At 45.2% G+C, this 27353-nt stretch overlaps 1 protein-coding gene across 8 annotated transcripts in view; it reads left to right on the plus strand.

Moving 5' to 3' along the window:
- The window catches only part of LOC147020482 (regulator of G protein signaling 7-like), a 151539-nt gene that overhangs the window by 12705 nt on the left and 111481 nt on the right, over nt 1-27353 (plus strand). For 4 of the 8 annotated variants that reach the window (XM_085895845.1, XM_085895849.1, XM_085895855.1 and 1 more), the window contains one exon: nt 2298-2410. In XM_085895845.1, the coding sequence (XP_085751971.1) occupies nt 2298-2410 (113 nt within the window). Of the gene's footprint in view, nt 1-2032; nt 2190-2297; nt 2411-27353 lie in introns of those variants that run through there. The other 4 variants (XM_085895847.1, XM_085895848.1, XM_085895853.1 and 1 more) reach the window with 4 other exon arrangements.

The following is a 27353-nucleotide window of genomic DNA, read 5'->3' on the forward strand; positions in this document are numbered from 1 at the left end:
AGATACACATGAACCTTGTCAAAATGCCTTTCTGGTGTTGAAAAGCTACCAAGTGGTGCAACAGTATGACTGGATCTTGGAGCATTGGCACTGAAGACATTGCAAGGCACACGTCGGCATCAATGCGTGGCCAGACGTATTCTGTGGTGATGAGTCGACGGGTTCCTCGAATACCCAGGTGAGCGAATGAGTGAGAAGTGTCGAAGGCCGTACGATGGAAATGCCGCAGGAATGAAAAGGTATCACTGACCGTCAATGTATCGCACACGAGGGTCGTGTTTGTCCCAAGGAGTGGAACCTCATGAAATGTAAACAAACTTGCTGCAGACAGTGGAGCTCTGTGTCCTCCCATCGTGCTTCTGCAAGTGCATTAATATTGATGGCCAGTGTGCTGATGAAAGACAATGCCAATACCCTCGACGTATGAGAGAGAATCGGCTGCCGAGTTCACGGTTCCTTTTATGTGCCACATGTCGGTGGTGAAGTGCGAGATATAACCGACATGGCGAAGTGTGCGAGGACGGTGGGTCCAAATGGGTGGACAGAGTGAATGTTAAAAGTTTGTGGTCAAGACAGAGAATTGTCTGGCTTCTAAGAAGTGGTGGAAGTGCTTGATGGCAATATGTCATCTCGGCCTAAGGAAAAAATAGTCCACAGAAAATTTTTTTTATGACGTCATTGGTCACGTGATTCGGCAGTCGTATTGTTGATTTGTTTTTTTAACCTTCAAAAATGTTCTTCTCTGAAGTAGCTGAACGGATCAAGGCGAAACTTTACACGTACAGTATGTCCATGAGGAATAAAAGGTTCACGCATATGATATAGGTCACATAGTTTGGCAGCCATATTGGATTTACCTGAAAACCCATAAAATACACCACCACTCAAAAGAAGTCCTCGTGAGGGTCTGCAATCTCTGATTGCTCTTTTTCTTGTTTGAATATGTTAAAGGGTGTGGGAAAAAGTCTTAAAAACCACAGGTGAGACGGACCGACAGACAGAAAACCTATATTCCTCTCTGGTGAAACCGGTAGGGGACTGATAATAATAATAAAGGGGCAGATCATCGAAATTGCACAGAAAGGGTTAATTTTCTCTGGTTAAAGGACGGAAATGACGTCTTTCGTTCGTTCGTTCGTACATGAGGGGAGCGTTTCTTCATTTTTTTTCCGTCAAGCAATAAATTAATGGTTTTCACACATATAACACAGTTTCACAAATTTCAATTGAAATACTCGGGTATTTCCGTCAATTGTCACCATTTCCGTCGAGGTTATGCACTGCATCTACCGGACGGCCGTCATTGGCTGTCTTGAGGCACGTGGGGGGGGGGGACACCGGACCCGCTGGAGACGTGGTAGACGACGCCGGGGACATTTCAAACTCGGTGCAATTGTATACAGCGCACGCGCTGTAAAAAGTGATTCTTGTTCCATTGACAAAACACACTCATGAGATCTTGGGGAGAGAATCGGAAGCAGAGTCTGACAAACGGGTCCTTGAGTGAGAGTGGAGTGCGGTCAGATAGAGCAGATGGCAGGGTGTTGTAGGGAGGGAGTGGTCACACACTATGGACAGGGTGTCAGGGTGAGAGTAGGGAGGGAGTGGTCACAGACTATGGACAGGGTGTCAGGGTGAGAGTAGGGAGGGAGTGGTCACAGACTATGGACAGGGTGTCAGAGTGAGAGGAGGGAGGGAGTGGTCACAGACTATGGACAGGGTGTCAGGGTGAGAGTAGGGAGGGAGTGGTCACAGACTATGGACAGGGTGTCAGGGTGAGAGTAGGGAGGGAGTGGTCACACACTATGGACAGGGTGTCAGGGTGAGAGTAGGGAGGGAGTGGTCACAGACTATGGACAGGGTGAGAGTAGGGAAGGAGTGGTTACAGACTATGGACAGGGTGAGAGTAGGGAGGGAGTGGTCACAGACTATGGACAGGGTGAGAGTAGGGAAGGAGTGGTTACAGACTATGGACAGGGTGTCAGAGTGAGAGGAGGGAGGGAGTGGTTACAGACTATGGACAGGGTGTCAGAGTGAGAGTAGGGAGGGAGTGGTTACAGACTATGGACAGGGTGAGAGTAGGGAGGGAGTGGTCACAGACTATGGACATGGTGTCAGGGTGAGAGTAGGGCCACTGCCTTTAAGCGTGGAATCAGGAGTATATAAAGAAGGAAGTGTACGAGGTGCAGGTAGTTTGCGATTGTAAATGGAGGATGATATGATGAAATGAATGTGATGTTGAACTACAAAACGAGTTGATTCTCCCCTACACCCCCCCCCCCACCACTCCCTCCCAGCTCTACCTACTGTGTGTTTCATTCCACTCCAGCCGGTCATGGCGCTGGAACAGTCATCGACACAATCAAACAGTTCAACCACAGACGTGTCCGGCATCATTGTGTATGACAAGGTGAGCTCTTATGTTTCTCTCCACGTATGATCTATCGATGGTCTCCAGTGTGTCCTCTTCCTTTGACAACATGTTTATGGATGTCCATCCACTTTTTTGTCTTCGGCGTTTCCTCGTGTTTGAGATTATTTTCATTTTTTGGTTAATGATATCCTGTTGTGTTGTGTGCATCAATTACTGCAATGTTGAACTATTACAAGGTTTGATTACCTGTGCGATTTGTGTGCTCACGTGACGACACTTCGCTACGTACACACACACACACACACACACACACACACACACACACACACACACACACACATGGACTGCTTCATATTCTGCAGCTGAACTCACCGTGCTTTGCGTGATTTGTGCCTTTCACGCATTTATCTATTCTTGTCGATTTGAATGCACAACTGACGCAATGAAACGGATGTTTGATTAACTTCATAATCATTATTACAATTCCAAAGTCGTTCTATATCTGTGTCGTATGTCTGTGCACGATTGGTGTATATATTTATTATTGTCTACATTCGGAATATCCGTGATGTTCTGCCCTCACCCCCATTCTTCTGCCCTGCAATCATTGCCATTTGCTTTCACATTGGCATTTCGTGCTCCATGGCAACGCGCGGAATGCTGGCCCGAGAATGAGTGACTGAGTGAGTAATGATTTCATGGACTGATTCACGAGAATGAGTGACTGAGTGAGTGAGTGAGTGAATGAGTAATGATTTCATGCACCGATTCATCCAGTTTGGAACATCTCAGGTCACACCGAAGGCCACGTTTTCTCCATTTGACTTGTCAATCCATCATTTGAATGCGAATGCATCACAAACCAATATCATGCGTCCGCACCGAATGATGGTGGTCTGCATCTTCGAGGGTTTTTTCCTGGCAGATATCATGCTGGCTGTAATGTGTGCTTGCATTGTACGCACTTGAGATTTGCTTTCAAAGACTTGAGACTTGACTCGAGCGACTTGCTGATACGTCTGCTCGGAGGAGGTTGCTGGTGGGCCGTGTATGCCCTGCAGGTACGGTGGGGGGGGGGGGCAAAGCACGGAGAGGGCAGAGGGTGCAAGACTAGAAAGGAGATGGAAGACGAGAGACACCACCGACCTGTCGGTGGTGGCGAAGTGATAGACCCATAGACTCAGCTTCATCGCGAGAGATCCCAATGATCTTGAAGGCCTTGGTTTTCACGGATGTGAGGTGAGGCAGGAGCGCCAGCCCAGAGGTGAGAGCAGTACTCCATAAAGCTGCAGATGAAAGCCTTGTAGGTGGATCGGAGCTCAGGTGTGCCAAGGAAGGACTTGAAGACCTGAACAGTCGGCGACTGCCTTTGGAGGCCAACTTTGAATTGGTGGTTTTTCATACTTTTATATGATTTCAGGTTGCTTTTGACAGTGACAGTCACATAACGAATCCCTGCCCATTGAGGCTGATGTTTTAGTTTACAGTGATCTAACATCTGATAGGATGATGTGGAGGTAGTGCACTTACCATTGAGTGGTCCAGCCTGTGCGTTATTCCCCAACTGACTGTGGGATTGGTGTTTCACATGCAGAGTGATACATCAATGTGTGTGCCATCCCTCGGATGGATGTTAAACTGGGAGTCCCATCTGCCAGTATTAGGTGGTGGAGGGTAAAGCTGACACCCATGGATGAGTCCTTTGCAAATAGATGAGTTATCACGGACACCCTGAACAAATTACAAATTATTGTGCTGACTACCGCTGAAAAGGTAACGGCAAACCACCCAGTGTCAAGAGACTGCTTTGCCGGCACTGAGCCTGCCTTCAGTCAGAGCACAAGAGAGATGGAGGGAGAGCGAGGGAGAGCGTGTACATCTTTCACATGCAGGTTAAATCAGTGTGTTTTTATGTGAACTAGAAACACCCGCACCCTTCAGGAGCAGCCTGGGCCTGGGGGGACAGTGGGGGAGATGGGGCAAATATATTTAGTGCTATTGCTAATAATCCCGCTTGTATGCAGCATGGGTCAGTGAACCACTTACATTGTGGCATGTGTACAGGCAAAAATCGAAAGTCTTCATTTTGGTGAATATTCGAATCTGGATCCAATAATTTTTTTCAGTGATTCTTCACCATTGAGGATACAGAAGCAAAATTTTGGGAAGGTTGCATGGTGTTTTAACGGGTGTAGAACAGATCATGGTATTGTATGGGGGGGGGGGGTGATTTGAGATGATGGTGAACAGCTGTCTTGAAGACCTGGACAGAAGAATGAGATTGAAGAGAATGTGGAAGTTGGTTCCACAGGTGGGGAAAAAAAAGAGGAAAAATTAGTGGAGGTGAGCAGCGGTTCTGGATTTTGGAAGTTTCACTATGAGGCTGAGTTGGGAACTCAAGTTGGCAACTTGTACTCGAGTCGCAAAATTTTGCGGCGACGTGACTTGACTCAGACGATGAAATTGACTTGGTGTCTGGGGATTTGCGACTTGTTTGCATCATTCATGTGACTGGAGGTTATAATGACTTGTTCACAATGTTTGGGAAATAATAACTGAATAAACATGGAATTAAAATGGGGTTTAAAATAAATGGTAAGCTATTTTCGGTCGATGGCGTGCACGGTTCAAAAAATGGTTAAAAGTTTAATATACATCAATCTAGCAGAAATGAATGGTGTGTGTGTGTGTGTGTGTGTGTGTGTGTGTGTGTGTGTGTGTGTGTGTGTGTTTGCATACTTTTTATGTCTTAATTACTTGCATCTATTCATTAATTATGCGTTATGCAAAGATACCTTTTGACCCTTTAGACTATTGAGACCCTGAGGACCCAAAATATGCAAAAGACTCAGAAGAACTAAAAGACCTAGAGGACCCACCAAAATTCGCCGAGTACCCCAAAGATTCAGAACACCACAAGGACCGAAGAGATCCAAAAGTCCCTGAGGACCCAAAAGACCCATATGACCCAAAACTTCCCAGGAACCCAAAAGACCCCGATGAGCGAAAATACCCAAAGGACCTATGTGACCCAAAAGTTCCCAAGGACACAAGACCCAGACAACTCAAAAGTCCCCAAGGGCCAAAAACACCCCCTGAGGACCCAAAAGTTCCTGAGGACAAAAAAGATCCCAAAGACACAAAAGACCCAAAATGACCTAAAAGACCAAAAAGTCTCCGAGCACCCAAAAGACCCAGAGGACCCAAAATACCCAGATGACCCAAGAGTCCCTGAGGACAAAGAAGAACCAAAATACCCTGATGATCCAAAAGACCAAGAGGACCCAAAAGCCCAAAATACCCCATGCTCCAGAAAGACCCAAATGTCCCCAAGGACCCCAAAAAACCCTGAAGACCCCAAGGACCCAAAAGTTCCCAAGGACCCAAAAGACCCATATGACCCTGAGGACCAAAAAGACCCAAAAGTTCCCGAACACATGAAAAACACAGATAACCCAAAGTCCCCAAAGACACAGGTGACTCCAAAGACCCTGAAAACTCAAAGACCCTGAAGACCGAAAAGACACAGAGGACCCAAAAGACCCAAAATACCTCAAGGACACAAATAACTCAAGACCAAAAAGACTCAAGAAGAATCATAAAACCCAGATGACCCAAAACACCCAATATACTGTTGCAGACCCAGGGTTGGGAGCGAAGACCACGAGGGATGAACTACCTCGAGTTCCCACCAGACTCTCCGGAATCGCAGGCCCTCACACATGAATAACTTTGTGACACGGCGGGTTGCTAATCGACCGCAAATGCCAGTAACTAAACCACTTGACTTAGGGTCCTTTGTCTAATCTCTAATAAACACCATTTACCGAAAGGTCACGTGATCTAATTACCGGGGCACACACCCTTGGTACGCACTTGCTCAAACCGGATCACTTTACCAGATCAGACGCAGCCGAGCGGAACTGCCAACCACGTACCAGCTCGGAAACAGATCATTGGGAAACAACGTCCTGGCTAAATTAGGGTGCGGGCCATGCTGGACCAATGGAAGAAACCACGAAAGCGAGCTGGGAAAATTTCTATACAGCACATTAATTTTCAACCAAGCCAGGAAAGTATGTGGTACATTGAATGGGGTTTTATTTTATTTACAGCAAGGAAAGCAAGGAAGTTGTTAGGTGTGGCAAAAGACAAGCAATCTTACAAAAGCAAACGCAGAGCAGAGTTATCCCATTATATCTTCTACAATCTTAAATTATGCTAGGACAAGCGGCAACACACACACACACACACACACACACACACACACACACACACACACACACACACACACACACACACACACACACACACACACACACACACACGGAAGATTAGATAGCCCAGAGAGAAAAAAAGGCAGGTGAGGGTAAACGACGTCTCAATACCTCACGAGGTCGGCAGACCAACGCAACCCAGAACGCTTAGAGAGAGGTAGGTGGGAGGAATACTGGTTGTATCTAAGATGTGGGGGTGGGAGGTGTGGTGTCATGCTCGAGGAAAATGGGACTGCGAGTCAGTAACATTGTCCTTTGTGCGTCAACAGAAGATGGGATAGAGGGGTGGATAGTCAGAGAGGAGAATCGATGCCTGAGGAGAAAGATTCCTAACCTATCCGTATAAAAGTCTGTATGTGTAGCGTGTACCTCCGTGAGATGCTCCGCCTGAGCGTTCCCACCTCCTGATATGGCGTGTTATCCCCTGCTTATTTATTCACCGGAGCTCATGGCAACGTGTGCTCCGCACTGGTCCGTCTGGCTTTGCAGGGGTGGTGGCACGTCGACAGCACGGCAGGGAGTCTCGAAGGATGGCAGTCTCCTCGGATCAGGTTCTCGAAGAAGAAGCTCTCTAAGAAGAAGCGCGTGCTGGACGGCAATCGCACACAAATAACGTTCTGAGGAAGAGAGAGGAGAGAGACTCTAACGGCTTCTCGCTACCCCTTTTTATAAGCCCCTGGCGAAGGGTGAGGCGAGGACCAGAAAGCGACGCGCTGTGGGCCAAAATCCTGTTCCTCTATTGCGCCACAGCGGCCCTAGCCACACCCTGCCAGGCTCTGTGACTGGAAACCGGCTCTGATGCCTATCAGCTTCGGCACGGCTCGGAGCTCCTGACTGAACATGGGACATGCTCCCCGAGTGGGCACCCCAGCCCCGAACGTGCACTGAGTGCAGTCTGAATGTCGGATGGCAGCCGAGTTTCTCCGCCACCCACAAGCTCCTTCATGAGCCAAAATGCACACTCGTGACTCGAACCAAACTCCCGGATCGCTCTTCTTGCGACCCCTCCTCGTCGCCTCTGGTCTTGCCGTAGTCTGATGACTGAATGAGGGCTGTATCTATTCCAGACACTCACCCGGGACGTTCCCGGTGAGATGCGGTCGAGCCGTTAGCGTCCGTTGCTTGCTCGAGCATCGCGCGGTGCCGAGGACAATCCGACATTGCGTTGTGATCCTCAAAATAGAGTGGCAAATTATAGCGATGCAAAGGTACAAGGGGGTGCAGGAATATTTTTCCCATGTGCGGGAGGCGTTTGTGGACAAAGTGGTGAGGTTTGGTGAGCGAGGTGCGGAGTAAGGTGAGGTGCCGGTTGGGAATTGGCGTGCAGATTTGAATTTAAAAATGGCGCGCGATTTCCGTGTGCGGGTTGTGTAGTGTGCAGCGGGGATGTGGATGATCCGAGCCATGGGAGGCATTGTGGTGTGCTATTGAATGCCGTGTGTGTTTGCATGCCTGTCGTGAACTATCGCTAAAAGGAAAGGGTTAGAGTAGGGTCAGAGTATGAATCAGAGATATTTACGAGACCCACACAGCGCACTTCATCCCATTAACCCACTAGACATGAGGGGAGGACTAACTACACGAATACTAATGAAATAACTGCTTGGGGATCACTGTATGTTGGGTGCCATTGCCTTAGAGGCATGCGGTTTTGCATAACCACAACAATACTATGAGGACCCAAAAGATGCAGATGACCCAAAAGTTGCCGAGGACCCAAAAAACCCCAGACCAAAAAAAACTTCTTTTTTTTTCACCCTTTTCCCCTCAAGTCCCCCTAACAAACACATGTCCAGAACACCCCCTTCCCCTCCCCACTACACCCCTCTCTCCCCCATCCTCCTCTCTCCCTCTATCCTTCCTTGTCCCATCCTCCTCTCCCTCTTTCTCTCCCCTGCCCTTAATATTCCCGTCAGCGAAGCGACGGATTGTATTTGCTAGTAATAAATATACAAGTTAATTATTTTAATCTTATTTGCTGTTCCACATTGATTGCTTTGGTTCAACGTGTAAATGATTTAAACACAAGCTGAGGTTACTAACTAGTCTCTCATGTACATGTGTTCAAGTAAGTACACCGATAAGTAAATTTTACATAAATTTATTTTTGCTGGGAACAAAACAAAAAATGTCCACTGAATCTAATTAACAAATAAAAACTTGAGTTAAACAGCTTTTCAGAATGTACATTACAATAAATGAAGCCATGTGTCGTGATTTCTTGATAGCTTGCACTCCAACTAGGTTTTATAAGTAAATGTGGGACTTGACACAAGTTGAAGTATACAATGGCGATGAGACTTAAGACTTGCCCTCAAAGACTTGAGACTTGGCTCAAGTAACTTGCTGACAACTCTGCTAGGAGGGGTTTGCTAGTGGATCATGTATGTCCTGCAAATACCGGGGAGGGCAGAAGGTGCAAGACCAGAAAGTAGGCAGAAGAAGACAGAGACAACCGACCTGTTGGTGATGGCGAAGTGATATCGGCCCATCGACTCAGCTTCACCACGAGAAATTACAATGATCGAGAAGGTCTTGGTTTCCACGACATCAGGCTGAGCAAGGTGTGAGGAGTACCAGCCCAGAGGAGAGAGCAGTATTCAATCAAGTTGTGGATGAAAGCCTTGCAAGTGGAAAGTAGCTCAGGTGTGCCAAGGAAGGACTTTGCACAATGGAGGATGCCTAGTTGGTGACTGCCTTTGGAGGCCAACTTTGAAATGTGGCTTGCCCAAGAGATATCATGGCTGAATGAGACCCAAGAGTTTGAGTGACAGACCTTCTTCGAGAGGGTTGTTGAGAAAGTAGATGCGAGGGTTTGCAATATGGTCCTTTCAAATAAAGAGAGTGAGTGTGTGGGATTTCTGAGGCTTAAGACATATTCCAAGTGTTTGATCGACAGAATTTTGTAAAGGTGATTTTGTAAACATCTGAAGAGAGGGAAGAGGCTGCTACCTGTCCATCTGAAGGATGAAGGATGTCACGGCAGAGGGTGGAGTTATTATCAAATAGATAAAGATGATTTCCCAGAGAGTCAGCGAAATCATTTTTGAGGAATAGGATTGGGCCCAGAATACTGCCATGGGCTACTCCAGCCTTAACAGGGAGAGGAGATAAAAGGATTCCATTGAGAGCCACACTTGTCACCTCAACCTGAACAATTAAGGAACTTCACTCTCTTCGTGGTTTTGTGAAACTTTCAGTGACACGTGTTCTGCTCCTGGTGTTAAATTGGAGAAATGATGATGATTTTAATGGTTGCTGATAAAATGAATAACAAGCATGTTGTTTGACTTGCTGTGTAGATTGGTAATCAAAGTGCAGAAGTCAGAAATATTTGTCCGACCTCTCTCAGGTAGTTGAGCACATTAAAAGAAAGTTCTGTTTCAGCACAGAATGTACCTATATGATAATAGAAGCTGTTTTTCGTGATTTAAGTCGATGTTGTGTGTGTATAAATGAATTAAGAACATTTTCAAAAGGATGTCTGCTTCCCACTGGACTTTCTCAATGTTTTAGTGAATTGGAATGTTTCAAGGTACTTGGACTTAATACATCACTTTAGGTGTTCTTAATGTTCTTAATTCATTTATACACACACAACATCGACTTAAATCATGAAAAAACAGCTTCTATTACACTGAACAACAAAAAATTTTTACTGGAGATGTGTAAAGTGATTTAGACTAATTTGGGTACGCTGATTTCAAAAATCATAACCGTTTTGCTGTATCACGTCAGGATTTTCAGTAACAGAAATATTCCCATTGCCTAGAAGTCAGGATTTCAATGAAATTTACAAAAATTCATTTATTCATTTATTTCATCATGAATGCTTCAAAATTATAGAAATTACAGAAAAACTCCACTAGAATGTAATTAAAAATGCTTTAGGCATTTGGCTTTGCGTTTGTGCTGCTCTGTGTCAGTTTCACGATGCAGGAACCAGCAGAAATCGCCCATCATGTTCGGGTTGTGCCGCCCTTGGTAACGCGTCTCCATGAGTGAAATCTCTTGGTGGAATCGCCGCCGTACTCGTCCGAGACTGCTCCCAAGTTGTCAGGGAAGAAGTTCAGGTGCTGGTGTAGGAAATGGATTTTCAGGGACATCCTGGAGCCAAGTTTCCTGAAGGACTCCAGCAGCTGCTGCACTATTTCTCTTCATAGTTGTCCGCGCGCTCGTTCCCCCAAGAAGTTGTCCGTCACAGCTTTGAAGCTCCTCCACGCTGCCAGCTCTTTGGGGTTTAGAGTTGTCGGAAAAGTTTCGTCCTTCATAATCTGTCGGATTTGCGGTCCAACAAAGACACCAGCCTTGATCTTGGCCTCCGACAAGGTGTTGCCAAACTTTTCCTTGAGGTATAAAAACCCACGCCCATTCAGATCCATTGCCCGTACAAAACTTTTCATCAATCCGAGCTTTATGTGGAGTGGTGGAAGGAAAACCTTGGCTGGGCCGGACAAGGGCGACATGCTTCACGTTGTGTCGACCAGGTACATGCTCTTTTCGCTCTTCCCAATCTTTCTTCGTCCAGTGATTCTTGTCGTCTCTGCTATCCCAGAGACAAAGGAAGCACATGTATTTCGTGTAGCCTGACTGCAGCCCTAACAACAGCGCCACCAATTTCAAGTCTCCGCAGATGTGCCAGTTGAAGTCATTGTACTTGATGGAATCAAGCAGCTGCCGCATAGTCTCATAGGTCTCTGTCATGCCGAACGCGTGAGCCAGTGGGACTGATGGTTTCTCGTTGCCATTGTGGAGCAAAACAGCCTTCAAGCTGTTCTTCCCCGAGTCGATGAAGAGGCGCCAGTCTGCAGGATCGTGATCACACCCAAGTTCTTTCAACAGACCGTTGATGTCACTGCAGAATGTCATCGTGTCTTCCATCTCAAAGAACTCAGCCATGTCTCTGTGACGTGCTCTGAACAAGGATATCTTGGTGTTAGGTTCAAGTAGATTCCACTGCTGCAACCTTGATCCAAGCAGCTCTGCCTTCGCCTTTGACAGCGAGAGATCTCTTACAAGATCATTTAAGTCTCCCTGGTTCAGAAGGTGTGATTCTTGAGTGTCGGGTTCAAAAGGTTCATCATCACCATCCTCTTCACCACTGCTTACAGCTATGTTCTGATCAGCTGGAGGTGTTGGAACGGGGTTCTCGTCATCATGAGGCACAGGTTTACGAGCAGATGCAGTCAGCGTACTTGATGTGACCTTTATTCTTCTTGTTGAAGCCGGCGATGCTTGTGCAGCAGAAATAACAATCATCATGATGATTCTGCGGCTCACGCCATATCATGGGCACCGCAAATGGCATGCTCGCGCGCTTGCCCACCAACCACTGAGTCAAGGTTGTGTGACAGCTTGTGCAGCAGATGTGTGGTGCCCAGCTCTGTTCTTGGTCCCCCACCTTACACCCGAAGTAGTGAAAGTAGGCGGCCTTCATTTTCACTGCTGTAGATATACTTCGCTGTTGATCTTTTTTGGTATACCGACCACAGACATAACAGAAGTTGTCAGGATGATTGGTACAGGAACGCCTACTCATCTTTATCTGAAAGAAAGAAATATAACACAAGTTAACAACAATTGTACGAAATAGACATGTTAAAGACATATGTAAATTTCATTGAAATCCTGACTTCTAGGCAATGGGAATATTTCTGTTCCTGAAAATCCTGACGTGATGCAGCAAAACGGTTATGATTTTTGAAATCAGCATACCCAAATTAGTCTTAATCACTTTACACATCTCCAGTAAAAAAAAATTTTTGAAATTTGTTGTTCAGTGTTATCATACAGGTACATTGTCTTTCTGGACTAACTAAACACATCATTTTAGACATCTGGACTAACTAAAGACATCTTTTTAGACATCTGCACTAACTAAAGACATCTTTTTAGACATCTGGACTAACTAAAGACATAATTTTAGATATCTGGACTAAAGACATCATTTTAGATATCTGGATGAACTAAAGACATCATTTTAGGTATCTGGACTAACTAAAGACATCATTTTAGGTATCTGGACTAACTAAAGACATCATTTTAGGTATCTGGACTAACTAAAGACATCATTTTTGGCTATCTGGACTAAAGACATCATTTTAGATATCTGGATGAACTAAAAACATCATTTTAGATATCTGGATGAACGAAACATCATTTTAGACATCTGGACTAACTAAAGACATCCTTTTAGACATCTGGACTAACTAAAGACATCCTTTTAGACATCTGGACTAAACACATCATTTTAGATATCTGGACTAACTAAATACATCATTTTAGATATCTGGATGAACTAAACACATCAATTTAGATATCTGAACTAACTGAAGACATCATTTTCGATATCTTGACTAACTAAAGACATCATCTAAAAGCCCTCTCATAAGAAACTTAGCTAACTGTCATTCATAATATTTGTACTGGATTTGGTTTCCTTCGGGGCTGGAAGGATACCATAAACTCCTAGAGGTATGCACACTCCCCTCTAAGCTGTCTCGCCTGGGTTTGAATCCTGAACCAGCTATTACCTGTAATCCCGATGTTTCACAGGCGGGGTGATTTTATCAATGTGTGGGACATCCCTCAGAAGCCAATAATCTGGGTGTCCCAGGCTGTTGGTATTAGTTTGTGGACGTTAAAGATCCCAAGGTGTCCATTGTGAAGAGTAAGTGAGTTACCTCCGGCACCTTGAACAAATTACAAATTCCTGCCTGGACTGCAGGTAGTCTTCTTGGAGGTTCAGTAACACCATGTTGCACTGCTTGGTATGTTCGAATGTGCTTGGTGCCTGGTTTGCTCCTCCACTATAAACAAATTGACCAAGTGGTTCGCACGTGACATGTGAACGTCTTCGGACACAAAGGGGCAAACACAGTGTAATATCTTATCGTATCCTTGGAGTGATACCAAATGTTTTATTCCACATTCTCGAACAGGAATCGTTCCTCGAACACGCAAACATCATTCTTGCTTTTGTACAAACATCATTCTTGCTTTTGTTCAAGCATCACTATTTCCTTGCATGTAAGAAACAATTTTCAAAATGTATTTATCGACAACAATATATGGTTATCTTTGGTAATTACTCACGAGAAAAGGTATCCAATTCAACCTGGCATTGTTTTTATCAGATGTCTCAGGACATTGTGATAGTTTGTTTTGTGCAATGAGTCACCTTTTCCTTTCTGAATTTGGTTCCTCTGGCCCTCAATCTGACTGTGTCACATCGACCAATTTATGCCTCAGGATTCCTATAATCATCCCATGACATTTCATAATTGCCAAAAGTGCCACGTTTAGCTGCTCATGGCAGCGGTTCGAGGTATAATTGGTGGTAGACATTCCGAAAATCTGATGTGGAAACATCTTCTGTCTTTCTTGGTATGGAGGTGGGAAGCACAAGCAATGTGGAGAATTCTATAAGCCTATAAGGCCATGATTACAAGGATAAAGCAAGATTTTCATAACGAATGAGGAGACATTGTTTTATTTTTATCTAACCGGTGGGGTGAAATGTTGAGTAACCGCTGACAATGCTTTGGTTCATTGAGTTTGAACAAGCCATGTGGAGCATTAGGCTATCAGGTGAGAGTCAGACAGGTTTCTATGATTTGTCGCTGTCCAGGTGACACGCTCTACTGTGGGGACTGAGTATCGTGATGTACTAATACCACAACCCGTGAAGCCTCCCGAGGAAACGTACAAAACCCCTCATTCCTCCTCACTTACCTTGTTTATCTGAGTGTCCCTCTATTTTGTCATTCAGCTCTGCTTTATCTTTGAAATGAAGAGCACTATATAAGAAATAAACTGCATGATTGATTGACTTGACTGATTGAAATTTAAAAAATTGTCATCCTGCAACTTTGAAGTAGCCTGGAGAGTGCACCAAGTTTCTAGCTTGACATGGGGGGGGGGGTTGGGGGAGGTAGGTGGGGACCCCTACTCTGTCACATTCCAAAATCTTGGTGACACAAATGAACCCCCATGCCATGCTGTGATTATTCTGTGTGGTTCTAAATTTCCATTGAAAAGCAACCCCCTGGCCTTCACCAACTACCACCTAATGGCGATTGCTTCCGAAAGGTCAGGACACTCAGCTCCAAACTGCACTCTGGTTCCCTGGCACGTTTGAATGCCCTGCACTGCATGTTGCCATTAATCCGTTTCCTCTCTTAATTATGCAAAAGATTCAGCAAATGACATCTGACAGCAGTTGAGCGGTCCAATAATTATGGTGCATATCCCACCGGGTTCTGAGAATTTAGCACAGGAACGGTGAGGCCCTATAAGTCCCACTCATCTGCTGAGAAAAGGTCACCATACATCCATACTGGTTATGAGCACTCACTTGCACATAACCAGCTCTGTTTGTACCTGCAATATGTGATAACAACATACACACCTCACGCTGTGTGACTTAGGGTTTTGAACACTTTTGTTATTGCTATTGCTGTTGAGGTTGCAATTGTCTTTTTTTTATATTCTTCTCAGTTCATCTTAACTACTTGGAATTGTATTCATGTCATCATACTAATAGTTTGTTTGAATGAAAATAAAAATGAAAATTAAATCAAACAAATCTATAATGTTAAATGTCAGTGTGTCTGTCAGTCAGTCAGTGTGTCTCCTCCATAACTCCAAAACCATGAAACCTCGCGGCACCAAACTTTGTATGCATACTAAGGGAAGTCCAAGGGAGTACAATAATGAAAAAAGGGGGTGTTTGAGTAAATTTAGACACCCCTTTTGAAGATAACTCAGGGTGTGCTCATCACACAAATAGGAATATACAAGAAAAAGAGCAATCAGAGATTGCAGACCCTCGTCAGGACTTTTTTTATGTGGTGTGTTTGTGTAGTTTTGCGTGATGTATTTTGTGTGGCAATTGTGTACTGCTGTGTTACGTAATTAATAAAAGACATCATTAGAACTGCCACTTTATAACTTTATAACTCAAATGCTGACCACTTTATAACTGCTGGCAGTGATGACCGGGTACCAAGACCTCCCGCTTTGATTGGACACCTGATCCTGACCCATGACGTTTTCTATTATTATTATTCAGAATGCGTACAAAAGCAAATCCAGAATGCGATTAAAATAAATTCAATTAAAATCAAATGGAAGACCAAATGGGAACAGTCCTGCATTGGAGTCATCAGGAGGAACCTGGATAGGATTCACATTTTCAGTTGCTACTCCTCTAACCTCAAACCCATCCAGGCACAGCCAAGTGAGCCTTACTCAAAAAACAACCCAGATCAAAAAAATAAATAATTCTGGCTGCCAGACCATGTGTCTGATCAAGTTGAAATTTAAAACAAGTATTCCACATTATGACTACATCACAATTGTGAAGTTTCACTTCGATTGATTAAGCGGTTCCAGAGAAAACATTATTTAATATTTTTCTTAAATATAATATGGCTGCCAAACCATGTGACATCAATCATTCCTTAACAACATTGTACATGCATGCCTTGGGGAACAATTGTGTGAAGTTGCCCCTCAATCTGTGCATCCTATTCTGGTGAAGAAGATTTTTACATGTTTTAGGGTAAATCCAATATGGCTGCTAAAACATGTGACTTATGATGTCATGTGTGTGAACCTTTTGTCCCTCATGGATAGTCGGTCATATGTGTAAAGTTTCGCCTCGATCTGTTCAGCCATTTCGGAGATTTTTGAAGGTTTTTATATGTATAAAAAACAATGTGGCTGCCAAATCACATGACCGATAAAATCATCAAAAAAAATTTGTGGGCCATTTTATCTCTAGATGACCCTCAAAAATTTTCATATTGATCTGATGTAGCGTTCTACATATGCATTTATAACATCATAATGAAGGCACCTATGATGTCATTAAAAAAAATCACACTCATTCGCCATGAGAAGTACTTGCTATATGCCAAGTTTCAATTTTTTTCTTTGGTGTGGTTTCAGAGATACAGAGGTCCAAAGTTTTTCCATTTTTCCAATATGGCTGCCACACCATGGACTCTACCCTCTGCTGTACCATCTGTCATCCCTCAGATCAGCAAGCAGCAGCCTCTTCACTCTCTGTTGATCTGGATAAAATCACAAGCTGGTCCAACACGTGGAACATGTCTTTCAACCCGGACAAATCTCACTCTCACTATGTCTCTCTGAAAGGACCATATGGAACCCCCCCATTTACTTTCTCAACAATCCTCCTTGAAGTCCTTTCATTCAAGCTTCTGGGTCTCACTATCTGCCATGATCTTTCCTGGGAAAGCCAGATTTCCAAGCTGGCCTCCAAAGCCAGTTGCCGACTGGACATCCTCCATTGTGCAAAGTCCTTCCTTGGCACACCTGAGCTCCTGACCACATACAAAACTTTCGTCCACAGCCTGATGGAGTTATGCTTTCCCCTCTGCGCTGGTGCTCTCGCCTCTCACCTTTCTTGGCTTCATGCTGTGGAAACCAAGGCATTTAGATCATTGGTATCTCCCGCGATGAGGTGAAGCTTTGGGTCTCTCACTCACTCACTGCAGGCAGGTCGGTGGTCTTTCTGTCTTCCACCGTCTCCTCTCCAGCCTTGTCCCCCTGCTCTGTCTGTGATATGTCCCCCCCCCCCCATATTTCCACAGGGTGCTCTCGGTCTGCCAGTAACCCCCTTCTGGTAAAATGTCGCTGTTCCACACTTTTGTCCTTTCCTCTCCCTCTTGTCTCATGCTCCCCTTTTTGCACATTCTGTGTGTTATCTCTCATATGAGCCTCGACATTGCATTAACAATAAAAAAACCACGTGACCTATGACGTCATAATTATCATTAAAACATTCTATTAATGAAATCAATGGTGAAATTTCATCTCAGTCGCACTAATGGTGAAATTTCGTCTCAATCCGACAAAGCGGTTGCAGAGAAAAACACTAAAGTTCTGTGCGGACAAACAAACACAGACAGACAGACAAACAAACGGACCCAAACACAATACCTTCTCCTTCGGCGAGGGTAAAAAGCTTCACAAAGATGGCAGTGCAATATCTTGGTCAGCCAATTTTGTTGTGGTCTTAAGCCACCATTTTGTTTGGCCTGCTCAACAATGCCTTGACTTGTAACATGCCACAATGATTTCTTCACGATAAAGCGCTCAAATTTTTTTTTTCACTTTCCTCACTCATATCACCGAATGCTTGATCTTCATAGCTTTGAATTGCTTTATACATCACTTTTGTGAGTGCTATAGTTCTCAAATTTGAAGCTTGGAGTGATTTAATGAATTATGTGATGTTATTTTCTCTGATGGACTGTCACGGACTAATTAAAGTTCCTAATTGACATATGATTTCGGTTTTGAGGATCGGATCTCGTGGACTAAATAAGTGTCAAAATCTGGAGTGAAATCTGATAATTTAAAGATATTAATGATTCCTATAACTAAGCCTATATATATATATATATTTAGTTTTAAGTAAACAAGGCCATGTTCCCTCCTTCTCCATATATCTTTTCTTCTTCTTCTTTCGGCTGCTCCCGTTAGGGGTCGCCACAGCGGATCATCCGTATGATGCGCATAGTGATTTGGCACATGTTTTACGCCGGATGCCCTTCCTGACGCAACCCTGGTCACCTCTTACGGCACAGGGATATGGTACACCAATTTTAACCAGGGTATACACTGGCCCAGTATACTGGTACTCATTTCGCCGACCTCGGAAGGATGACAGGCTGAGTCAACCCCCTGGTGTATTAATTCAGTGGCCCAACGGGGCTTGAACTCGGGACCTTTTGGATCCCAAGCCGCTGCCCTAACCACTGCGCCAACACCAGGCTTCTCTCTCTCTCTATATATATATATATATATATATATATATATATATATATATATATATATATATATATATATATATATATATATATATATATATATATATATATATATATATATATATATATATATATATATATATATATATATATATATATATATATATATATATATATATATATATATATATATATATATATATATATATATATATATATATATATATATATATATATACATACACACACACACAAGGAAATGTGAAATTGCCAAAGCATTAAACTTAACTTTTTCTTCCGTTTGAAGAATTATATTGAGTCAAGAAAAAAATTAAGGAACGAGTCAAAATTAACCAGCTTCATTGAGCTGGTTTCATTGAGTGCAATAAAAGTAAGTTAATTCAGTGTAATGAAAGGAAGTTAATTCGGTGCAATGAAAATAATTATGCAGCATTCAGCGGGATCATCGTGAAGGCGGCTGTGTTCTCCACGGGGAATCTCTGGAGTTAGGAAGGCAAAATAAATTAAATTAAAGGTTGAATTAAACGAACGAATGATTGATGTAATGGGTGGATTTAGGTGATTAAAGCAATTCCGAAAAATTTCCACTCAATTTTATTTTGTGTCAGGAACGCATTCCCCTTTCAATTCTGTTATAGGTCGGGGTTAGAGTCCGGCCGAAGTCCATGTGATGGTTGCCGTACCCGCTGCTCACCCTCTAACCCTGAGGCCGCTGGCCACGGATAACTCCGCGGTCCAACAGGTTGCCAAGCAGGCGTTGGATGAACTAATTAAATTGGAACGGAGTCCTCACTTCCAATTTACCATGTTACCTTATTTTATTCATTTAATTATTTCAGCTAGAGACCACGCCATCAGAGCGCACTCTTATCATTGCGAAGCAGAATAGGGAGTGCAGCGCTGGCTAACCCATGGAGTGGAGCAGTGGGGCAAAACTTCCTGTCTATCGATTATGAACATGTTATGTCGGACCGATAGTGAGGTTTCCATATTTTTGTCGTTAGAAACACATGCAGTATTGAAGGGAAATTGGGGTGTTATTAGCTTATTCTTACATGCATATTCGTTTAACACACTCCATCCAGTGGGATGTGGCCAACACTCTTTTGTTCATTTGTGTCATTACCGTGATTGTGATTATACAACTTGTTTTTCTACAGTCCTTTATTTTACGAGGGGGGGGGGCGGTGTGTGACTGTCCATGGCAAGCCGGGAATCACCCTGAGTGGCTTGGAGGGAGACACAAAATAAAGTTGCCCCTGGAGTTTTATCATCACAAACAATCATTATATGAAACAAAAAAATTGAAGGAATAATTACGGGCCCCTATTAGGTCCGGGCCCAGGGGTAGTTACCCCGCCTGCCCTCCCCTCTCAGTGCCCCTGCATAGGGGCATTATATATAGTTGCCTCCATGAGAGCACAGGAGCATTAGCTTTAGAAGGGGGGAATATAATTAGCCTTCGGAGAGGAGTATTAGTCTTAGAAGTGGGGATTAGCATTGGATGGGAGACTGGGAGTATTAGGGACAGAGTGGGTTTGAGACGATGGACATGTAGAGGGTACGTAACAATGGACATGTAGAGGGTATGTCACTGGCTTAGTGACGTAGCATTAAAAGTAATTTTCATTGTGTAAGGGATGATGGGGTGAGCACGAGTGAGGAAGAGGGAAACTAGTAAGGTTGAAGTCAATGGGTTTTGAAGTTTGATTTAAACAGTTTTCCAGGAATGCATCTCTGGTGTGTGTGTGTGTGTGTGTGTGTGTGTGTGTGTGTGTGTGTGTGTGTGTGTGTGTGTGTGTGTGTGTGTGTGTGTGTGTGTGTGTGTGTGTGTGTGTGTGTGTGTGTGTGTGTGTGTGGGCAGGGGGAGGGGGAGGATGGTCATAAAGCATAACATAACATTATCTTTGCTAACTTTCCCCCACTCCCTCGCTCTCCCCCCTTCCACCCCCCTCCCCACTCTTTCCTAAGTCATCCTTGCTCTCCCCTTCCTCCTCTCATCCCCCGCCCCCGCTCTGTGTGTGTGTGTGTCTCTCTCTCTCTCTCTCTCTCTCTCTCTCTCTCTCTCTCTCTCTCTCTCTCTCTCTCTCTCTCTCTCTCTCTCTCTCTCTCTCTCTCTCTCCCCACTCCACTCCACTCCACTCCACCTCCCTCCTTCTCCACTCCTCTTGCTCTCTCCCCTCTCTTCGTAGTCCCATCAGCGAAGTGACAGGTGGTATTTGCTCGTGAGCAATAAAAAGGAGTTAAACGTGGTTCATCTCCCTTTTGTTTATTGCCTGTTGAATTTCTCGTTCATTTTTGTATTTTGTATTCACTTTACATGTATTCAGCCTCTCGGCTCTCTAGCCTTGGTTTGAATCCTGACCCAGCTATAAACTGCCGCCCTGGGTGTTTCACAGGTAGGGTGATTCATCAATGCGTGTGCTGTCCCTCAAATGGATGTTCAACTGGGCATCCCATCTGCCAGCATTAGTTAATAGACGTTGAAGATTCCATGGTGTCCTTCATGAAGTGTAGGTGATCTCGTGGACTAAATGGACTATCGCCAGCACCCGAAACAAATTCCAAATTCCAGCCCTAAATACTTCGTCGAACGTCAGGCCTGTCCAGCTGGTTCGTGAAAAATTGAGCCAAAAACTTCACCCGGCCAACATCACAATAAAGTGGGAATAATTGTGGCCGTTAAAGATGTATTCACCTTCGGTGAGCTGCAGTCTTACGTCATTGACAGATGAGAGGAAGGCAGTGAGGTTGACAAAAACAACAGTGGTGTACTTGGAAGGTACATCAAAAATGTATGCTTGTTCACACGTCCTACATGTTTACCTGAGTTCAAAGTGCTGGAGAGGAGGGATTGGGTCAAGGAGCTTTAAACATCAAACATCTTCACAAGTCATCAGGGTGTCTTACCCACTAAAGGACCTCAAATTGACAGGTGCACAATATGTATTTTTGTGTTCTCAGTAATTCTTCGACATCGAGTCGGACATGATCAGCAACAACAATGTACACCTGCAAGTTTGATTGGTAATTGAATGAAAATTTCAGTTGTGTAGTTTGTTTTTTTTTATTTGAAAGGTGTACATTAAATGCACTAATTAATTTGTTTGTTCAAAGCTGCATTGATTGGGAAGAAGTGCCTCTGGGAGATGCACATACATGGTTAATTGGTTATGTTTACAGTTGCAAAAGCAGAAGGCCATTAACTAAATATTAATGACTTTCATTGCTCGTCCAGGATACCAATCTCATTTACCATATGATCGTGACAGTATGATTTATCGCTCCTCTTCCCAGCAAGCTGCTTCCTATCCTTTCTCTCTCAGCCAATCACCCACGCCTCTTCCAAAGGCCAAAAGACAAAATTATAAATAGTTCCCCTCCCTGTGTGTCTCCCTTTATTTGTACTGATTACACAATGATATATAGTCCTACGAGGATGATCACTGGTAGCGCACTGCATGACCCAAGTCTGGAAGGTCCAAAGTCAGCTGGGGCACCAGTACCGTAATCCAGGAGCATACTGTCGTGATCTAGTAACCGCCCTCTCAATCTCCAACTCCTCCAGGATGCATGTGTTCTTTCAGTAACCCTCTTCTGGTTAAACTTCCAAAATCCAGGCTGACTGCTTTGCTCAACTCTTTTATTCCTCGCTTCTCCCGTCGACGAAACCGCTTTCCAGAGGCGGTTCTGCCTCGCACCCTCCAAGATTTCAAGGAGGCATTGCACCACCATTTTATGTCATTACAAATTCTGACCCATGATCTTTATTAACCTTTTCTAACCCAACCATTTTACTTTCTCATTTGTGTTCCTCTACCTCTACCTCTCTCTCTCTACCTCTCTCTCTATCTCTGTCTCCCTCTCTCTATCTACCTCTCTACACCTCTCTACACCTCTCTCTACCTCTCTCTACCTCTGTCTCCCTCTCTCTATCCACCTCTCTCTACCTCTGTCTCCCTCTCTACCTCTCTACACCTCTGTCTACCTCTCTCTACCTTTCCATCTCTCTCTCTCGCTCTCTCCTGGCTGTTGGTACGTTGTGTGTACTGTCATGGCCGCTCATTGCTTCGTGTCGTGAGTACTGTAATGTCGTGGTAGGGGTGCTTAGAAGGCAGACACGAGCGGAGGAACAGTCGAGCCCGGCTTTGTTGCACCAGCGGGAGTGCGGGCGTACTTTGCCCGCAGCTCTCCTTTATTACGTACTCGATACACTCACGAGCCGCGGCGACTACGGCACCCACTACAACGCCTCAGGCGGCGCGCACTCCTTATATCCCTGGCAGACACGATGATCACGCCGACCACTCCCCCCACCATCATGCCCTGCCCCGCAGGCCCCCAGGCTATACCACAAGTACCCCTCATCTGCTGTGCTGTTTGGTGTTTCCACTTTCCCCATTTTTCGTTTCCCATGTGTTCGTTTTCCACTTGTGGACTTTTCCCGTGTTTTTTTTCCTTCCTGTCTGGAGGGGGGGGGGGGAGAGAGAGAGACAGAGACAGAGACAGAGACAGAGACAGAGACAGAGAGCCAGCCCACGGTCTCGTGTTGGGAAAATCGTAGGCCTAAGGCCTGTCATGGCCGCCGGGGGAGGTTTTTCTCGTTCACTGCGACCGTGTTCTTTGTTAATTGTCAACTTTAACCGTTGATTTCTTGGTGTTTGTGAAAACGCCTTATTTCTCTCGATAAAGTTTACTAACTTGTTTTCTTGAGTTAGAATGGCGGGTGAACGTTTCCGTGTCGAGATGTTCGAGTCACTAACTCGTAAAAACGCTGTTTTTTTTTCTTCCCTCCCAGTGAGGTGGAACTTAACGATGTGCTTTCCGCCATTGGTAACATTGTTGGTTTACATAATATTCGTGCTGCTTGTCGCATGAATAAGAAGTTTGTGGTGTTTGTGTCGGAGGAACACGTGGTCGCCACAGTGGTTGAGCATGGCCTGTTCATCGAACCGAACACTTACCTCTCTGTGTTCGCTTTACAGGCCCCAACAGTTAAAGTTAACGTTAATAATATTCCACCATTTTATAAGGAATCAGGACTCGTGTAACCAGTTAAACAAGTTCGGTAAGGTTGTGTCGAGGATCTCAATGGTGCCGATGCGTCATGTTAGTGATAAATTTAACCACGTCATGTCCTTTAAAAGAGTGGTTTGTATGATACTACCTGAAAATGGTAAAACACTGAATGTTGTTCTCGGTGTAAAAATCGACGGGTTTGAATATAAAACGTTTGCCTCCTCAGAGGTTATGACGTGTTTTGGGGGTGGAGCTTACGGGAACATGAAGAGTGTTTGTCCCAATGCGGTTACACCGCAAAAAAGTGAAGCGAGAGAAGAACCTTCAGAGTTTAGGCTTTATTCCATTTGATTGGAGCCGCTTCTGTGGGCACACCGGGGAATACAGGTTCAGCTAGGAGTACATAAGCAGTAACGTATACATGTGCGATTAATCATTGCAGACTAAATCCGCGTAAGCACGGAGTTCGATATAATCTCCATTCTCACCAGTCAATGAGCACCTTCAGTTAACGAGCATCAAGTGAACAGCCGATGTAAATGGCAATGCCCCGGGGACAACCACTCGTGCCGCGGAGACCTCCCCTTATACGCGAGACGCACAACATGTGATCCCGCGTCATGTCCCTCAATTCACCTCAATTCACCACATTCTCCGCACCTTTAAAATGTAACTAGGGGCCCATCTTACACACCATGATTGCTTTAGCACTATAGGAGTATACTTTTCAAGCAACGCGGACTAATAGGTCTACAGAAGCATACATGCCAAGCAGTGATTATTTTGAGTTGTAGGAGCATGGAAATGAGCATCGATATATGATATAATGAGCATATTGGAGCATGAGCAGTGAGAATGCCGATAATCCCCTTTACAGATTGAGTCGTCGAGGGGGCCTTATTCGTCGACCTCTCCGGGAGTAAATGGCAGTTTCACTTGAGGGAGACTCCCGATCCTCTTGGTGAGCCTCGACTTGTGCCGGGGATGACTCCTCGATCGCTCTCGGGTGGAACGCGGCAGCCCCGTCGCCCGGCGGAGTTCCTGGGGGGGAAATGTCAGAAGGAGGAGTGCCAGAAGGTGGTGTACCTGCGGGAGGAGTACCTGAGGGAGCCAGATGGCGAACCGACACAGTGGTCTCCCTGCCATCCGGGAGCCTGACATGAGCATACTCTGGATTAGTGTCAATGAGTTCGACCCCCTCCACCAGGGGTTCATACTTGCTTTGTCGTACCGGGCGTTTCATGAACACTGTTCCGGGATGGGTCAGCCAGTTGGGCACCGTTTGACCGTCAACATAACGTCGCTGGTGAGTAAACATTCGTTCGTGAGGAGTTGCATTGGTGGACGTGCAGAGCAAAGAGCGTATGGAATTCAGAGCGTCGGGAAGAGTAACCTCCCACCGCTCGGGGCCCAGTCCTCTCAATTTCAGCGCCAGAGTTACGGCTTTCCAAATAACTCCATTATACCTTTCCACCTGCCCGTTTCCCTGTGGGTTGTAACCCGTCGTTCGACTAGTTGCTATGCCGAGCTCTAGTAGGAATTGTTTTAGCCCGGCCGACATGAAACACGGCCCTCTGTTTGAATGTATGTACGAAGGTTTCCCAAACATAGCGAAGAGGTCAGAGAGACATCTCACGACAGTGCCTGAGGTCATATCCGAGCACGGAAATGCGAAAGGGAACCTTGAATATTCATCAACAACGGTGAATATGTATCTGTTGTCTGTCTCGGTCGGCAGGGGCCCTTTGAAGTCGATGTTTAGTCTCTCGAAGGGGGAAGTGGCCTTGATCAGTCTGCCAGATGCCGCGCCAAAGAATCTGGGTTTTAGTTCAGCACAAACAGGGCATGAAGCATTCATTTGTTTAATATCTTCAACAGAATAGGGAAGATTTTGTCTGCGCACGAAATGTGCCATCCTGGTTACCCCTGGGTGGCAGAGAGACACGTGTAGGTCTTGCAAAGCCTGACTGATTGTTGCCGAACTGTAGACCCGAGAGAAGGTATCTGCAGCAGGGTTTTCCTTCCCGGGCCGGTAAACTATGTCGTAACTGTAGCAAGCTAGGTCTATCCGCCATCTCATAATTTTTTCATTCTTAATTTTCCCGTTATTTTTCCCATCAAACATGAATGCCACGGATCGTTGGTCCGTAACGAGCGTGAAGTGGTTTCCCAGTAAATAATGTCTCCATTTCCGCAGCGCTTCGACGATGGCGTACGCTTCCTTCTCTATCGCTGAGTGTCTCTGCTCGCTTCTAGAGAGAGTTCTCGAGAAGAACGCGACCGGCCGCCCAGACTGATTAAGTGTAGCAGCTATGGCGTGATTTGAAGCGTCGGTTTCCACCACGAAGGGCACCGAGCTGTCGATCGATAGAACCACGGACTTACTGATATCATCCTTGAGGTTGTGGAAAGCTCTTACAACAGCGGCATCTGGTGGAAAGTTTTTGCAATGCACTAGGGGATGTATTTTCTCGGAGTCTTGCGAAATCCATCTCGCATAGTAAGCGAACATCCCGATCACCCGGCGCATTGTCTGCAAGTCCTGAGGTGGTGGAAGCTCACGGAGCGGGCGCAATCGTTCAGGATCAGGCTTAATTGTGCCGTCGGCTATCGTGTAGCCGAGAAGGTCAATTGACCTTGCCGAGAATACGCATTTCTCGTAGTTGAGAGTCAGATTATATTTTCTAGCAATGCTCAAGAATCTGTCTAGATTCCTATCATGTTCCCCCTGATCCCTACCGCACACTGTGACATTATCCACGTAAACAAAAGTGTCTTTGAGGTTTTCATCTGAGATGATGTCGTCCATAACCCGTTGGAAGCAAGCTACCCCATTCGTGACACCGAAAGGTATTCTCCTGAATTGGTAGAGGCGCCTCCCTGCCTGGAATGCAGTGTAAGGTTTGTCTTCCTCTCGGATGGGAATTTGATGATAGGCGCTTCGCAAGTCGATGGTACTGAATACCTTATAATTGGCCACGCGTTCGACCATCTCGTCTATGCGCGGCAGGGGGTAGGCATCGAGTTGGGTAAAGCGATTGACCGTTTGGGAATAATCGACAACCATTCGTTTCTTATGGTTCTGACTGCTGGTTACTAACACCTGTGCGCGCCATGGCGAGTCGCTCGGTTCTATAATTCCTTCTTCCAGTAATCGCTTGGTTTCTGAAGTGATGAAATTCATGTCAGCAGTGGTATATCGCCGCGATTTAATCGCTATCGGTTTGCAGACCGGCGACAAGTTAGCGAACAGCTGGGGGGACGTCACCTCCGCGGTGGTCAACGCATTTAAAATTAGACGAGGTTTGCTTCCTCCAAAGGGTATTTCGACGCTCGTGTGCTGCTTGAGGACATTATGACCCAGAATTACGTCTGCGCACAAATCACGAAGCACCAGTACCCTTACATCCCGATGCGTGTACCCTTTGACGTCCAATTCAACATTGCAGTACCCTCGTACGCGGGATTGTAGTGAGGTGGCGGCCATGCATACCGTATTGTCAGTCGGGTGGATTACCCATTTCCTGCCCTTCACTAGCGAGCTGTTGACGAAACTTTCAGAGCTACCGGTATCAATCAGTGCCTCAGCCGTATGCCCGTTAATTCGTACGTTGATGATAGCCTTGGATAGATTCCCCGGGGAGGCTGCAGTTAGTTTCTTTTGTGAGTAGAGAGCCGCAGAAGTGGGTTTATTTCTCCTTAGAGTAGATTTACATACCCTGGCATAATGCCCTTTCTTGTCACAATTCATGCATGTGGCATCTCTGGCGGGGCATTTGTGGCGGAGGTGTCTTTTGTACCCACAAAAGAAGCATTTACCAACTGGAGCAGTTGCTGAGGAGTTTGACGTGGCCTGGG

The sequence above is a fragment of the Eptatretus burgeri genome, chromosome 9, assembly GCF_056783735.1.
Source record: "Eptatretus burgeri isolate ZD-2024b chromosome 9, Ebu_testis_v1, whole genome shotgun sequence".
NCBI lineage: Eukaryota > Metazoa > Chordata > Myxini > Myxiniformes > Myxinidae > Eptatretus > Eptatretus burgeri.